Source organism: Gallus gallus, chromosome 1 (assembly GCF_016699485.2).
Source record: "Gallus gallus isolate bGalGal1 chromosome 1, bGalGal1.mat.broiler.GRCg7b, whole genome shotgun sequence".
Lineage (NCBI taxonomy): Eukaryota > Metazoa > Chordata > Aves > Galliformes > Phasianidae > Gallus > Gallus gallus.
This window is the reverse complement of record NC_052532.1, coordinates 86749869-86766782: the sequence shown is the minus strand read 5'-3', so window position 1 is coordinate 86766782 and position 16914 is coordinate 86749869. Positions and strand designations below refer to the sequence as shown.

At 43.7% G+C, this 16914-nt stretch overlaps 1 protein-coding gene across 1 annotated transcript in view; it reads right to left on the bottom strand.

The window, feature by feature from the left end:
- Positions 1-16268, bottom strand: part of ALCAM (activated leukocyte cell adhesion molecule) — a 116973-nt gene extending 100705 nt beyond the window's left edge. Inside the window, exon 1 of the mRNA NM_205179.2 lies at positions 15965-16268. Within this exon, the coding sequence (NP_990510.2) occupies positions 15965-16055 (91 nt within the window). The 5' untranslated portion in view covers positions 16056-16268. The remainder of the gene's footprint in view (positions 1-15964) is intronic.
- Between the last annotated feature and the right edge of the window lie 646 nt (positions 16269-16914).

The window sequence follows — 16914 nt, the reverse complement described above, 5'->3', positions numbered from 1 at the left end:
GAGCCTGTGTATGGTCAGTGAATGCAGTCTTCAGTGGGCTAGTAGGACAGGAAGATTGGTAGTTTTCTGACGCAGTGCATTCATAGCCTGTCGCCCACAAGAAGTAACTTCTGCAAAGAATTTCAGATCTTCAGTGAGAAAAATCAGAAAACAGAAGTAATAGAAAAGAGTTATCTTAGTTGCTCTCTCCCCCGTCAGGAGATTTTGACCACTCATGGATAAACTGATCCAGTAGGGATTCAGCAAAACTTCTTAAGGTTTTCCTCTTTATGTTGAGGATTTTTTTTTTTTTTTGTTAATAAATGTAATCTATATCCACAAGCAAAAATTAGCAAGTGTGCAGCTAATGGAAAAGTATACACCATCATCTTTGTCCTTAGCCATCTGCCTAAATCAGTGTGTACAAATACATGAAAATCACGTGTAGACATTCACTGAGGATTATTATAGCTCCCAATTTTTGCTAATGAGGCCCAGTGCTAGGTAATTGATTAGCAAATGTTAAAAAAGAAAAAGAAACTGTTTACCTTTTGATAAGCATCAGCTACACAGTGGATTCACACTACGGATGTGCATCTGATTCACTGGGAGTCACCATTTCTGAAGGTGCTCAAGAAATATTTAGATACTGTACTATAGGACATGGTGTAGCGGGGAAATACTGGAGAGGTAGGCAGTTGGACTATATGATTGGAGGCCTTTTCCAACCTTGGTGATGCTATAATTGCACTGACAGAAAGCCTGTATGTGAAACACAGATATTTTCACGTTTCACCTCCTTCACTGCCTGCTTTCCTTCTAATAATGAAGAAGGAACTAAAATCATCACCAAAAATTCATACTGCTTTGACTACTGCAGTGCATTTGGTATACAATTGGGCATATTACCCAAAACAAATTAGATACACAGTTATCAGACATTACTCACAGGAGTACTAGGAGTGCCCTGGGAACAACCCTACTTTTGCAGGGGTTGCTTGGTTACTAAGTTCCTGCTCAGACTGCTCTGACATCAATACCCTTCGATATTTCTGAAGTCATGGAAAGATTCAAAGTGTTTCAAAAAAAACCAGAAATCCATAAGAGAGCTTTTTATAAAATTAAAATACCTCTAAGATATAAAAGCATTTTTGAAAGCAAAAAAATTAAAAACATTCTAATTCAAAGGATCATTTACGGTTTTCTTCATTTACCTCTAGGATTCACATTCAAAATGGTACTAGGTTGAAATCTGAAGTAGAGAACCTGCTTTTCCGAATTCCTTTTCAACAACTGAAAAAGAGCAAGCAAAATGGTCTCCAACCTGTTTAAGCCACCAGAGGAATAAAGTAGTTGAAGACACTCTAGCCCAGAACTGGAATTTGGAAGTCAGAAATCAGTATGGGCTGTTAGACAACTGAAATTGTTTCGTCGCATGCCTCTAAGGGGATGTGAAAGTTGCTTCAGGAAGACTATCATCTTATTTTAACTGCTGAAAGCAAAACTGCAAGTAAATTTCTCCCTAGTGCAAGAACAGAAACCAAAGTAACTCTTCTGAAAGGGAATCTATGTGTAAGGAGCACCCCCAAGTCTCAACCCATGTTGCAGAAATGTGGCCACGCATCTCTGAACCTGCTTCTGCTAGCACCACCACAGAGGTAGCACCTGGAGCTCAGATACGACAAGAGGGAACAGTGACCCTGCTTCCACACGGCTCTGAAAGTACAGACAGATGCCCGCTTCCCCACCGCCTTTCAATGCCCTTCTCCCAGGAGACACATCAAAAGATTCCTTTTATTCTCTTAAAAATGTTCTCCCTTTGCTCCTCATTTCAACTTCTATTCTCATTTTTCTCCACCCGCATATGGATAAGCAAAAGCTACAATGCCTTGAAACATTTCTCCCCATAAGAATTAGCAACAATGAGACTTCACCCGTACCATTTTCTCCATCAGCACCTGCAAAAGGACTGTAGACTCTGAGGCATAGTTGGGTAGGCAATTCTGATTAATTAGCTATATCAGAATAGTTTGCTCATGACAACACAGCTCCTATCAGGATGTACATTATTGCCAGCATACCAACCAATTATCCCTCACTTTTCTTCCCTGCTTTGCTTTCAATGGTAAAGTTTGCTAGGGTAAGTGCATCCACAGTTGTGCTTGGGCTAGCTCATTATACGCTTGATCAATGTGACCCTTTATCTGATTTTGTCCTTCTCCATGTCTTTACAAAAAGAAAAGAAAGCTTGTGTTTAATGACCCACAGGGAGAAAACAAGAGCATCCTTCTTTCCTTTCCACAGACTCCTGCTGGCCTAGAGCACAAGGCTCTCCACACGGTCATGCACACAAACAAATCAAAGCGCAGGGACTTGGAATCCTCACCATGTTCCCTCCTGATAGACTCTGACTTCCTTTGCAATTTACAACTAATCACTTTTCTCCTTGTGTTATTTATTCCTAGACTCTGCAATTAAAGGACTTTGAGGCATCTGAGATGACAGATAAGCCCATGATTAAAAGATTCGTGATGTCGTGATATTAGAGGCATGCTTAGAGCAAAGCAAAAAAAAAATTCATATATTTCATTTTCTTTCAGCCTGAGCACAAGTTCAAGCAGAAAGCACTACACCAGAGTTAGGCATGGTGCCTTATAGTTTCAAACCCTCAGCTATATCAATCTTCTGCTGACACACATGTCCGCATATCCAAAGAGAACATAGCACTTAATGGTGTATAATAAGCTTCTCTTTCTTCCAGTAAGCTTTCTTCTTTCCTATCACAAGTTTATAAACTATGTGCCAAGATTTTACAATTCTCCATTAGAATCGTTTAAAAGCATCTGAAGTATCTCAAAGTCAGACATGGCGATCCTTCCCTTTGGCTTTGAAGTCTGCCAGTCTGCTGAAAAATACATTTTCAGAGGGAGCTGCAACATTTTAGATGATCACTGGTCACAATAACCAAACAAAATATTCTTCACTAAAAGTCAATATAGAAAAACACACGTTCAAATTAAAACTATCTGGGGATTTTAGTTTTTAATAGCAATTACAATAGATAATTACAATATATTTTTGAAAAGTGGGGCAGAAACAACACACAAATGGGACCATAACTGAATTAAGCTACATTGCAGAAAAAACAAGTTATCATCACAGGATTTGATAGCTGTGCATTTAAACATATCCTAATCTAAAAACTAATAAGAAAGCATAACTATAAAATGGATCTCTCAAGTTAAGTCTCATAAAAGTCTCAAAACTGCAAATCTGTTCTAAAGGATTTCCTCACATTTTAATTAACAGTCATAAAAAAATTGTGATGAGATAATCTCAGTTTATATAGAAGCATTTTCTCCATTTAAAATTATACTCAAGAAAGCTTAGTAAGCTGCATATTCCCTGCTGACAGGCATAAAAAAATCCTCTCTCATATAATATATCTTACATATGGAAAAACCATGTGTGTGCAATTTAAACACAGAAGCTTATAAAGTCAGCAAAAGAGGTGAACTACCACTTGCATCATATTTTGGAAGAGTGACCAGAGCAAGATGAGAGCCCCTTACCTAAATTGCTTCCTCTGTGAGTCACACTAGCCAGACGTCCCCTGCAAGGAACAGAAGCACACTACTGCTCACACAGAACACCCAGCATCTGAAAAGACTCCAAGACATCAGTTCTTCTTACTGTGGCTTTGTGGGTCCCTTCTGCAAGGATCGTATTACTACTAGTTTATTAAATTCAGTCTTTAAGAAAACTGAGATACTTTAATAATTTCAAATTTGGACGTTCAAATATGTGCCCAACGCTCTTGCATCAGCCCAACTTCTGGATTTTGAGACTTAACACAGTTTTGGTTACAGGTCTACAATGTCAGCTAGAACAACAGACAAGCAAGCAGTATGATGGTCCGCAATTCAACTACATTGAAAGGCTCAGACTGGCAACATGGTTGACTACTGCAATTTCATACAGCTGTGTTTATTATATTCCTCATATTAAACAACTAATACTACTTTGGAATTGGCAGTAATGCATTGTAAGATTAAAGGCTTATTTTCTCAGGATTCTCATCTCAGGAATGTCTTAAATAATTGCAGAATACGATGCCTTACTCTAGAGAAAATCCAAAAACTCACTAAGGACAGAGTTAGACATGTAGGTCAAACAATGCTTATGCTTTGCATCTGACATCCTTTCCTGACATTCTACTTCATACACCAAGCTACTTGCAAAGACTAGAAGAAAATATAAAGGCTTTCCCCACCTCCCAGAAAGACTTTAAACATGAGCAGCATTTAGATCACCTGTGGTGATCCAGGAACACAAGAAGAGAAGGCTCCTTGGGAAGGCCAATTGCTATCAGCACTAATGGTCCTACACAAGTCCCTCGTTGGGAAGCTTCAGCCATGAAAAGTCACCATGGGGATACAGACATCTTGCTGAAGCTGGAAACAGTAGTGTGCTGTATGACTGATAGGAGAGGGGACATGGAACTGAGTACAGTGGTGTGACAGAGCACAGACTAGATGAAGGATAATGTCTGTTAAGTGCAGCAGATAGGAGGAAAGGGAGGAAGCAAAGGAACTGACAAACTGAACATACAGATGATTCTCCCCTGCTTTCTGGTGTGTCTGCTACCTGGCTCTTCTCCTCCCTCTCAAAACTCTTATTTGGAAGATTCTCCTTAACCCCAAAGTTTTCCAGAAACCCCTTATAAAGTGGACAGCTTGTCCTCAACAACTTGCTTCCCTTGCAAGTTAAAGGCCAAGTAGTGTGTCTGTGCAGAAGACTTACCTCCAAGATTCCCTCAGTGGCGCCCTCGAGCAACATGACGTCAGCATAGGGCATCCACTCTGCCTGCTCTGCAGGAGCAGCCCACTTTCCACCATCTTCTCATTGGGAGTGGCTTTGATAGGCCAGAGCCAAAGGAGCATTTCCTTCAGATTCACCTGACTGCTCTCCAGGAGCTTATATGTTCAAGCTTATCACAAAAGCATGAGGTATTTCTTCTGGTGACCAAAACAGCTGTCCTTTTGGTCTTGCTACCTCCTGTCCAGGTAGCATCCTTCCACAGGTCTCTTCAGAAGAAGTTTCATCCCTCTTGGTCTCCACGGTAGACTCCATTCCATGGCTTTTCCTGCAGGCCCAACGGGTACACTAGATTTGTGACACTAAAGCAAGCTGCTTTCTACCTGTGTGTGCTGCTCCCTGTGAAGATGCTGACGGACATCTTTGGTCAGGCTGGTGGCTCCTGGCTGCAAGCTGTGCTTTCAACTAGCTCACGTGTGCTTCAGGACACACAAAACAGAAATCATAGGGTAAGAATTTCATTATTCCACTTCGTCTTTTTCCTTCTTCTGTGCTTGGAAAGAAGTTCAGATCTCCCTCCATATAAAACGGTAGAAAAGCAAAAAGTTTGATGGCATGAATCCACCTGCCAGCTCCCCTCATGAACTTCTAGGCATCAATGCACACGACAACACACAAGATTATACAGCAGAGAGCATCTAGCAGGCACAGTCAGGGCCCAACCCTGCAGCCACTTCATCAGACACAGCATGGCTATGGGTGTTGCTGGACACCATTAGGCTGCCCTAAGAGCTGCCAGCACTCAGCCCTTTCCTGCTGCAGAACTAAGAAATCCCATCCCAGATGACACAAAGCTCCTGCTCCCAGTGCTGCTCAGGTGCTCATCACATCACAGCTCCCTTCCACGCAGCCTCTAGTGCAAATCTGGATCTTCTCTTGACACAGGAGAGCTCTTTAACATGCTATACCTGCATAAGTGTGCAAAGGAGGACTACAAAAATGGTGAAGGATCTGGAGGGCAAGGTGTATTTGGAGGGGCTGAGGTCCCTTGAGTGTGCTCAGCCCAGAGCAGAAGAGCTGAGGAAAGGCCTCATGGCGGCTGCAGCTCCTCACAGGGAGCAGAGCGGCAGTGCTGAGCTCTGCTCTCTGTGACATCGATACGGCCCGAGAGAACGGCATGGAGCTGTGTCAGGGGAGGGGCAGCTGGGAGTTAGGGACAGGGTCTGCACCAGTGGGTGGTGGGCATGAAATGGGCTGCCCAAGGCTATGGGTACAGCCTCAGGCTGCTGGTGTTCAAGGAGCATTTTCACACCGCTCTCATACATAGGATTTGAATTTTGGGTGGTCCTATATGGATGCCAGGGTTGGACTTGATGGCCTTTACAGGTCCCTTACGGATATTCCATGATTCTATGAGATGTAATTCATGCAAGGTTAAGTATCACAGACTCACAAAATGCATTGTGGCAACAGCAGTTATTGAGGATGTACATGCACTGCAGGAATAGCCCATTAAAAAAAATAAAAATCTAGCCTTTCATTTGCATCTTTACTGAGGAGCAAAAGGCCACAAAATGTTCATTATTACTGAAGCTGCCACAAGGAACATGGAACACATTCTGTAGTGCTTCCCACCCTAGCTTAACAGCCTGGAAATACTGAGAATGGGGAAAAAAACAAAACAAAAAGAAAACCAACCAACTTGCATAGTGACCAAGCCACTATCAGACCCAGCTCAAAGCTGCATTCTTCTGCTTACAAACATCATCATGTGTTTTAAAAACGATAGAATTTCAACTTACTCAAGGGATCACCTTCCTTCTTCCTTAAATGATATTTTCAAAAAAAGAAACTTAAAAAAAAATAATAATTACAAAAAATAGCCAGACCTCAGTCCTCCCTGAGCTAATGGAATTAAAGTGTTTTTTTGTTTGTTTGTTTTAGGTTATCACTGCAGAAGGTACTGGGAAATTGCTAGAGTCAAGTGTTTTATTAACAGATGGAAAATTTAGGTCTTAACATGTCTGCAATTAATGCATGCATGGATAAAACACTCTTCCTAGTACCTTTCCTTTCCTGCTTTCCTATAGTTAAGAGTAAAGGTCCATCTTTAAATAAAGAACTGGGAAAAAATAAACCTCCCAGACTTAACTAAAAATTTTAGCAGGAAAAAAAAAAGTTTTTCAATGCAATACTCCCTTTTAAGGTTCTGTAAAAACTTCACTTCAAGATTTATGTATAGTTTATTATGCTTGGTTACAGAACACCCAGACTACAAGCCACCAATCTCCTTGTGTGGTTATGAAAAAAGGCTGTGTTGTAAAGAACACAGAATAAAGTAACAAATATTTATTCTTTTGCAGGAAGAAAGCCTCCTTACAAGGAGCCATGGTCCCCAGCATGCTCATGTTCTGCTCTTTCACACTCGCATGAAAAGACTCATGGAACTGTCACAGCTGTTTACAGATGACAACATCTTGAAGGAAGACTAGAAACTGGTCTAAAAGCAAGAAAATGAGTAATACATAAGGCTTTTGTGCATTTGAATTCACACCTAAGGCAGTGAACCTGCCATACTAACGAGGCTAGGGTTTTATATATGCTTGTGCAAAGTAGTTTCCAATTCTGAAGTTAATGTCTGGCCCTTGGAACAAATCCACGACAATCGTTTGTTTCAAGAAACAGCTGGAACGCTAATCCTGCCCAGAAAAAAATTAGTTTTTAGGGTAAAATATCAACTTCGCTCCTCAAAACTGAAAATCGAATGAAGTCAGACAGCGAATTCCAGCTACAAGTGATTCACCTGCCCCTCCTACCACGTGTGCGGATGTCAGCCCTTACAACACCCTACTTCTTTCTGGAGAAAGCTTCTGTCGGCTCACACTCACCCATTCAGTATTCATTGAAGAAATACACTGCTTTATTCATTCCTCTGTGCCCTCTGCATCTGATGTAATGGAAAGAGAGCCAGAGATCGTGAGCATACTGAGCATGCTGAAGCCCATTTTTCTTTATCACTGCTGTACTCACAGATGGAAATAACGATAAAAAAAGTGACCCATAGAGTGCTCTGCAAACCATTCAGTGCTGGAGAACGAAGTGACACCCCTAAAGCAAGCAGACAGCTCTTTGCAGCAGTTCAGAGGGTAAGTATGCCCCTAGTAAAAGCAGGAAATTTCTCAAGCTTGGGAGGGATACAGACCCTTCACCTGCTACAACGGACACCAGAGGTGACCACTGTTACAAATCTCTGCTGTCTGGCTCTTCCATCTCCATGCTGTCCAGGAGTACCTCTAAGCAGGACTGTAGGTGCAGAGATACTCCAAAGGCAGAATGCCACAAATGCAGCTCCATTCCCACTCCAAACCCCACAGGAAAACCTCATTCCTTGCTGCTCTCCCACTAACTCTCATACAGACATAATACCTCTCCCCCAGCCCTTGGATATATCAGCATTTTGATACATATACAAATAGATCCTGAGAATCTCAACTGAAAAAGGGTTCACCTGCGTTTTCTACTTCATGTATGGATATCACCCGCACAACGTGCCAGTCATTTTCCCCACCATCTCAAAAGTTTTAGACTTCTTCCCCCCAGAAACTGGACAGATGTCTCCTATCTCACCCTGCAGGGTTCTTAGGAAAGCGATAAGGAATGACAAGTAATGACCTGCAGACACAAGTGAGTTTGGATGAAATACTAGACCCTGACCCTTATCAAATCTTCAGGTGAACTTTCAGGAGACACACTGACATCAGACATGCATGTAGACACAGGAATTTGCTGCTGTGGGGCACCACACGTTAACCAGGGTTAAATCTTGGGGGTAAAGGTTATACTTAAGGACTTAAACTTCAAAGCTAAGGCAGAATGTGTTGCATCATTCAACACTAGTGTGGTGAGTAAGGTCACACTGAACCATGGAAGAGTCGCCCCTCCAAAAATCAAAGCCCTGTTACAAAAGGACTAGAGCAAAACATTCGCACTGGGCTTTAAATATCTATCAAAATAACAATAACAACAATACTTATTTTGACAGCCTTAAGATGCAAAACGTAACTTCATGCAACATGAAGCCTCTGTCATTATTTGCTTGTATTAATGGCAGCTATTTAAATCCATAGATCTGCCTGCGCAACAAGATCTATATTAGGAAGAATGCATGCACATGCAATAGTAAGAAAAGTAATTTACAAATATAAACCAGGAACAGGGGGGACATTCATAATACTGACTCCCATGTTGTTCTTGTGTAGATGGGGTTCAAGATTAGCAGTAAAAACTGCTTGAGAACTGTGAGATTGTTTAAAAAAAGTTTCAGTAATGTATTCAAGTTGGAAAAATTATCCTCTTGCCCACTTGTCAAGCTACCCAGCGCAAGAGACAAACAGCTTCTTCATTTACATCAGGTAAATCATGTCAGTGTCAGAAACTTAAATCTTCCCCAGCTTGCGAAAGCAAATCTCATAACACTGTGTCAATATTCATGAGTTAATTTTAATATGTAATACTTATCCTATCATCTTGTCTATATGCAAGCACTCGTTATACTACTTGATACACAGTATCAAGCATGAAGGAATCAATTCTGAACTCTTCTCTTTTGCAATTACACACCTGTACCAAAGTTCCCCAGATACTGCCTAGGTTCTCAGTTCTTAGTCTTTCTTTTTTTGTTCTGCATAAGGCTTTGTATGTAAAGGTTACTATGTTTGTCTCTGCTCTCCAAAGACACTAGAATAAGCCAATGAACATGATCTTATCTGAAAAAGTAATAGAACTCACTTGGTTAAACACATGGTGCTTTCTAGATTTCATGACAAAATTGTATCCTAAAATGGAGTAATACCCCAGGCTTATATTCTACATAATCACCAGCTAAACATTTCAGAAACTTCTATTAAAGAACATCATATTCCACAAATAATATTAAAACCTCTCACCTGCATTCAACTATACATTGCTTTAATTCCAGTTTAAACCAGGTAATCTCACAATCCTTTCCGTGGAAGTTTGCCATGCCACCCAACAGATAACCCTCTCCGGTCCTTCTACTCTATGAACCTTAGCAACTCTTCTTGGCCAACAAGGTAAGCTCACTCAACTCAACAGTGAAAAACAAGTCATTCTACTTCTTAAAAATAAACAAACAAAAGAGGACACACACACACATCAAAAAGTATGTGTGTATATATATATATAAACACTTATAAATCTAGCTGTATACAGCCAACATCTATTTTTGAATTCTATTTTCTCTAGTTAAATTGAAAAAAATAGGGAAAAATAGATTACTTCTGCAATAAAAAAAATACAGGATCTGTGAGAAATACAAGGTCTACGTTTACCTGTTTATATACTAGAGATTTGGAATAGGTTAAAAGCATGCAAACACATTTTGTTCTTTTGTATGTGTTCTTTTGCTATAACCTTGAATCCACGTTTACAGAATGGTAGGCATGTTCCAGTTTCTCTTTATGTTCCTAGATGAACTTATTTTTGTTAAACAAAGGTCCTGCTTTGTCAGTGTTACTGTAAGTGCTTGTGCTTTCTCTTGACACAACAGTCTATCAAGTGCAATCTTACCGTTTGCACCTTGCTTCATCCAACACCATTCTTGGTGCAGCTCATCTCTTCAGAGTACCCTCTCTTTATTCTAAATTCATTTTGAATTGTTCCACAAAGCACCCTTCAGACAAGCAGACTTCAGATGAGAACCAGATTCTGCAATACACCCAGTTTAAAAACCTGCAAAGCCTCACTGCAAAGGGAATGCTCTGTAACTGAGTCACCTCTTCGGATTTGCCCAATTGTGTGACTCAGATTCATCCTTCCTTCTTCATGCAACAGGAAGGCTTGGAACAAAGGAGGATGCATTCAAAAAACAAACACTTTGCCACCACATACTGTTAAGAAAGTACATTTTTTTCCAGTGCATCTTTCAATCTGAAGCCAGAGGTCTGAGAAAAAGCACGAAGATGTTCTTTCTAACAGTAAGGTAGCGGAGCTCCCTCTATTGAATTAGCTACCAAAAATCTCTACTATTTTTATTTTTTTTTTCCTCTCAAAAAAGAGCCACAAGAAAAAAAGAAACCACAACAGTTCCCGGGCAGGACTCTTCTACCAGAAAGGCAAGTTGTGTCGAAGAGATAACTGATGGCAGGGGCAAAGCCACCGGACACAGCTAGTTCCCAGTGAGTGCTGAAGGGCCCCTGGCTCACCAGGGCATCAAACGTGGAGATTCTAGCAGTCCACAAGATCCAGGGAGATGCTTGAAACCTTACTGATGCTTAAACACTTTCCCCTAGGGCTGAAATTGCTACAGTTAATATTCATGTTTAGCAATGCTAAGGAATCCTACAAACGTACTGGTACAGCGCACAACAAAACACATGAAAGCTGTTGGAATATTTGCAGTTTTCCTTCCACAATAAGAGGTTAACTATACACAAAACAACCTAATTGAAAACAGGTGATACAGATACATAGGCTGAGGAAACACTCATTAAATCACGGGCTGCACTTTTTGCTTGTTATCAGGGGAACAGCTTAGTATTTCCATTGCTATTGAAAGCACTTCAAATGCTTTCTAACCAAACATTACAGAACTGTTCTAACCCCTGATAACCTCCAAAAATCATACCCTAAAGCTGCTCCACTCTCCATCTCCACTGTTTTATCACTTCCTCCTTTTTTACCTCCCAAAAGAGGCATATTTCTTATCAACCAAAAAAAAAAAATACCAGCTCAGTAGAAATAGGAGTTGTTTTAATAAATAAATGCTTGTTTGCCTTTCTAGAGACATGCATGTATGATAAGGAATGAAATTTTATCTTAAGCAAGGCAGATATTCCTCTGCAGAGCCACCACCTTAGAGGAGTGGATTAACATCCTCTGGGGCTGGGCTGACTCTGGTTTAGTCTCAGCAACACACATCGGGGAAGAAGAAAATCAAAACAAAAGCAGAAAAGAAAGAAGGGACAGAAAGTTGATCTGATTGCTGCCAGCTGTTGATTGTACTAGCTGCACTATGATCTCTTCTTATATAAGAGATGAGATTCATTTTCAAGCACGTCAGAGACAGAAACGTACAGCCTGCTTCAATATTCATACTGTTCTTAATAAGGAGAAGATACCAAGATAAAGAACGTGTAGGTCAAAGCCTTATCTTCAGGGAAGATAATTTCAAATCAAGGGGAGTGTTCAAATGAAATGAAATGATGTTCACTTTTCCCTGGAAAAAATCATGCTCTGCTCAAGTCAATTCTAATTACCACCCCACAGCATTTGCAGTTCTTGGAAGATTCTCTCATTTGAGCATTGGTGCATGGAAGCATAACTATTTTTCTTGAAAGCAGAAGAGCTCAGGAGAAATCAGCATGCTGCAACAGGTGCTCAGTTCTCTCTTACAGGTGTGACCTTACAGTCTATGTGTATCTCCAATTAAAAAAATTACATTATCAAACTGGAGGGAAAAAAAAAAAGCTATCTGCTAACCAACCCAGAGGAACCATGAGGAGCACTGAACAGAGAGACCATGGTTTTTATTTACAGTCTTAAAGGACAGCCTACCCTGTATTGTAGTCTGCAGAACTGAACAAGACCATACAAAAAACCCCAGATTGTTAGTGATCTGAAAAAGCAATTTCTACAGTCGGCGTGGTAATGTAAAAGAGAAGCCCTCAAGTGTGAAACTACCACTACAGAGCCAGCCTATTGGAGACCATCGTGCTTGTGGTCATACCGTGTGGGTGACAATCAGGAGAGACTGAATATGAATCATCTACTGTTGGGAGATTCAGCTATGGGCTCATTCACTCTCAAGTGTTGACAGGTCTGAAGTGAAAATAGACAGGCCTGGCACCCTCCATGGCTGTCTCCTTTCTTTCCAATCTCCTTCTGTTTCACTACAGGCTCAATTATCAGACCAAAACCACTTTGACCAAAAAAAAAAAAAAAAAAACTCCACAAAAAGTCCCTGTGGTAGTATTCTAATAGAAATCTCATGATGGTGTAATGTGGTATGACTGGCAAGCACATTAAAGCTATTGCCACTACAGTAATCCTTACTTTTAGATTTGTACCATGCATTACTAGGTAGGAAATTATGGAAATCTGTAGTGAGCACTCAATAGCACAAGACTATAAACCACATTAGAGAAGTAGGATATTTGTAAGAAAATTGAGAGGATATGTTTAACCTTATCACAAAGGTGTAATTTGCATTATGTAAAGTAATGGCATTTTCATTATTTTCCCCTTCATGCATCAGCTTGCACAGATACTTAGAGATTCAGTTCCCCAAAACCTACAGCTGGAGAAAAGCCAGCCAATAGCTTTGCGCTTAGTACTACAAGAGCTGAAGCTATTTGCCCTGGGATTACAGATTAGCACCCTAGGTTACATTCTGTAAGGAAAGTGGATGGACCTATAACTAAGAGTGTTGACCCTTGCGCAGGTTGGGAAGCAGAAATGAGATATCTCAGAATTAAATCTGACTTACCACAGAGATATGTATTTCATGAACATAACAAAATGTACTTTTTCCAGTTAAAAATTTGATTATTTGGTTCCCTAAAGGAGCTGAAGACTGGTCTGAAATTTCAGAGATGTATAGACCTGGATGGTTGCTGTTCTTGCCCTCTGTGTGCCAGAAATCCAACAAAGGGGCAGCCCAGGAAAACGAATTTCTAACATACTTTTACTAAAAGAACTTGAAAGATGTTTTACAAAGTAGCAGCACTTTCCGAAACAAAATCATTTAACAACTTCTAGCTCACTTGTAAAGAAGTCTCTGTGCATTGGACGACAGAAACACAGCGATCGAAACAAAATATACATGGCACAGAGATCTCCTGACCTCTGTCTTAGGAAAGCCTTGTGAACTTCAGGTCTTAATACAGAAAAATCAGTTTTCTTAGATCAATGTCCTGCTAGATATACCAGGAACAAAAAACAACGGTAGCCACCAGTGAGGACAAAGCAATCACCCTGTGAATAAGAAGGCTCCATGTTGCCCTTTCATTACCATGACACAGTTACCAATCTTTAGTAATACAACACCAAATGAGACTCTGATCTTCAGAATTATCATAAAGCAGAGACCAGGGGAGAGGGGGGGGAAGCACCACAGTTAGCTCGTGACTGAAAATGGACTTTCCTTCCACATGCAGTCACCTTCCTAGAAGAACCCAAGCATTTAACCGGTATTCTCATTTACTCAGTCGTAGAGTTAGCCTCCTAGCCCCACACTCGGACACAGACCACCTCATTTTTAAATAGAGCTCTTCTCAGGCAATATTTCTGCAAAGAAAAGCTCAATATTTCTCACAGGAATCCCCAGCCTGGCTGAATATTGCCAGAGAAATCTATACCTGATGCACATCGACTATTAATATGCTTTTAATAGTTCAACCTTTGCTTCCCATATGCAAACCTGAAATGGAACTCCTCAAAGCCAAGCACTGTGATAGTGATGCATCCAGAATTTGTGGTGGACGATGGTAAATTGGCACGACACAACTAAGACTGCAAGGTGTAAAGAATGTGAAATAAGCAGTAATGCCAAAAGCTTAACAAGTATTGTTTTTAAGTATCTTTTGTCCTCCAGGGAATAGACTGAGAATGCAAGGCTTAAGTTATAAATCGGACTTTACAGGCATTTTCTGTAGGCTGAGAAAGTTTCTGATCTGAGGTGGGGCTGCGTTCTCCCCCTATGCATTTGTTTTGCCTGATCTTCTCATTGAGAGGACAAGGAAGGAGAGCAGAGAGGACTCTGTAGACGCTGGATGGTTTACCTCCAAACTCTTTACGTAATAGCTGGTCAAATTCCATCTCTTTAGAGACCTCCATCAGCGCAACCCTTAAGATAAATTATTTTTATTATTTCAGATTTCCTTCGGTGGGTAAATGTGGACAGTCACAGCAAGTGAAATCAATTCTTATTTACGTAAGTGGAAAGTGGGGCAGAACTCTCTACGGGGGACACGTCTTGCTTCATCGCTGGGGTGCTTATCTCTCTGGATACTCCACATGCCTTCAGCATTTCATAACATGAAAAATCTTTTCCAAAGAGCTGCTCTACGCCACAGAGATCGGCACTGACTGCAAACTCTGCTGCTGAGACATCTGTAAGCCTTACTGAGATTAGACACCGTATTTGCCAGAGCAAAACCAGAGCAGAACAGACTAATACAGTGCTTACGCTTCTATTCCTTTTGGATCTGTGTTGGAAGCCTGGTTTGTTTGTGTTTAGTGGGCTTTCTTAGGGTGCTTTTTGGTGTTTTTTATTTTATTTTATTTTTTATTATTATTATTTAGGTTTTTTCTTTTCGCTATTCTAATAGAAATTAATGCTTGAGCTATGCCAGCAAGATAAGGCTGCCAGTTCTCTACTCGACTGAAGCACATACAAAGTAAGAGCGGTTATAACGCTGGGGAAAAGGGGATCCTGAAGCGCTGTCCTTATCTCGCAGCTGCCTATAAGCGGTTAACCGAAGAGCGCACAGCAGCGAAGCAGAGACTGGCAACGAGAGAACGCCAACTCCACGGCTCCTGAGAGCCCCGCGCTCCCGGCACACACGGGCAGAGCCTTTCCTTCAAAGCAATACAAACTACTGCCACAGGCTGACGCTCTTTCTACAGGAATAATGAGACGCTCTCCGTGCCGAATGCACAACTCCTCACTTCCCGGCTTCTCCCTCAGACTTCACTTTCAAGCTCAATATTTACAAAATAAAGCCTACGAACGCCTGACGGCTGCAACGCTCCCGGCACCAGTGGGGGACGCGGCGCTCCCTGAGGCGCAGAGCAGCCCCCAGTGCCGCCGGACCCGCCCCGAGCAGCGCTGCGCTGCGCTGCGCTCCGACCGCGCTCGGGACCGCGCGGCTTTGCGGGCAGAGCAGCCCCAGCTCTGCTCCCGCCTCGCCCGCCCGCTTCCCGGTGGTTGCAGGCGCTACCACGGGGCACGGCGGCTCGCTCGCCCGCAGCCCGCTTCCCCGCATCGACCGCCGGGGTGAGGCGGGAAGCGGTGAGCGCCGGGCGCTCCGGCTGCGGGCGGGCGGGAGGACGGACGGACGGACGGACGGACGGGAGCCCCGGGGGGCACGGCCACCCGCGGCCCCGGCCTCGCCCCCGACGAGTCCCTCGCGGAACGGGCGCTCACCTGGCGGCATGCAGAGGGCTGCGAGCAGCAGGCAGAGCAGCGGGCGGCGGCGGCAGGAGGCGCGGGCGGCGGCGGCGGGGGGCTCCATCATCCCGCCTGCCCGCGGCGGGACCGGGAGGCGACGGGGAGGCGGCGAGGCGGCGGCGGCGGCCCGCGGGGCTCTTCCCTCCGGCTGCGGAGCGCGGAGGCAACTTCTCTCCTCGCGCGGCCGTGCGCGGGCGCGGCAAGTGGCGGGGCGGCTGCTCTCCCTCTCGGCGCGCGGCGAGGAGCGACTCCGCACCGGAGCAGGTGGCGGCTTCCCTCTGGCAGCCGAGCGGCGCTCCAGGACTGAGAGCGGCGGCGGGGAGGCGGGGCCGGCTGCGGCGGCGGAGATGGCCCGGCCCCTCCGGCCCGCCCGGCGCACGCAACGGGCGGCGGGGCGGGGGAAGCCCCGGGTGCGGCCGCCCCCGTCGCCGGAGCCGCGGTCCCCAGAGCCCCGGGAGGCGCCGCCGAGGGGGAGCGGGACCGTGGGGTTGGGGAGCACGGCGAGCCCCGTGCCGGCCGCCCCGCCCCTCCCCGCGTTCTGTGTCCGCGGTCGAGGCGTGTGTCGGGTGGGAGTATCGCAAATCGCGAGCTTGAAAGATAGAAATGCCCGTTGCGCTGGCTGCGTAGCCAAAAGGAAAGCTCACAGCGGTCGGTGGAGCAGAGGGCTTGGAAGGCGGGGAGCTTAGGGCGCTGCTGGATGAGTGAAGGAACGCACCGAAGGACGAGGGAGCGTGTGTTCGGCACGTCTGCCCCGAAGACGAGAACGATGCCCGCAGCGGTCACGGAACGCGGACATGTCGCCCGCTGCACGGCGAGGGCGGGCTGGGAGGTGGGCGCCCCGAAGTCACACGGCGAGCTCTGCCCGAGAAATACGCCTGGTGTCCAAAAGCTGAAAGCGTGAATTACGCTCGTCATGTGGTCCCTCC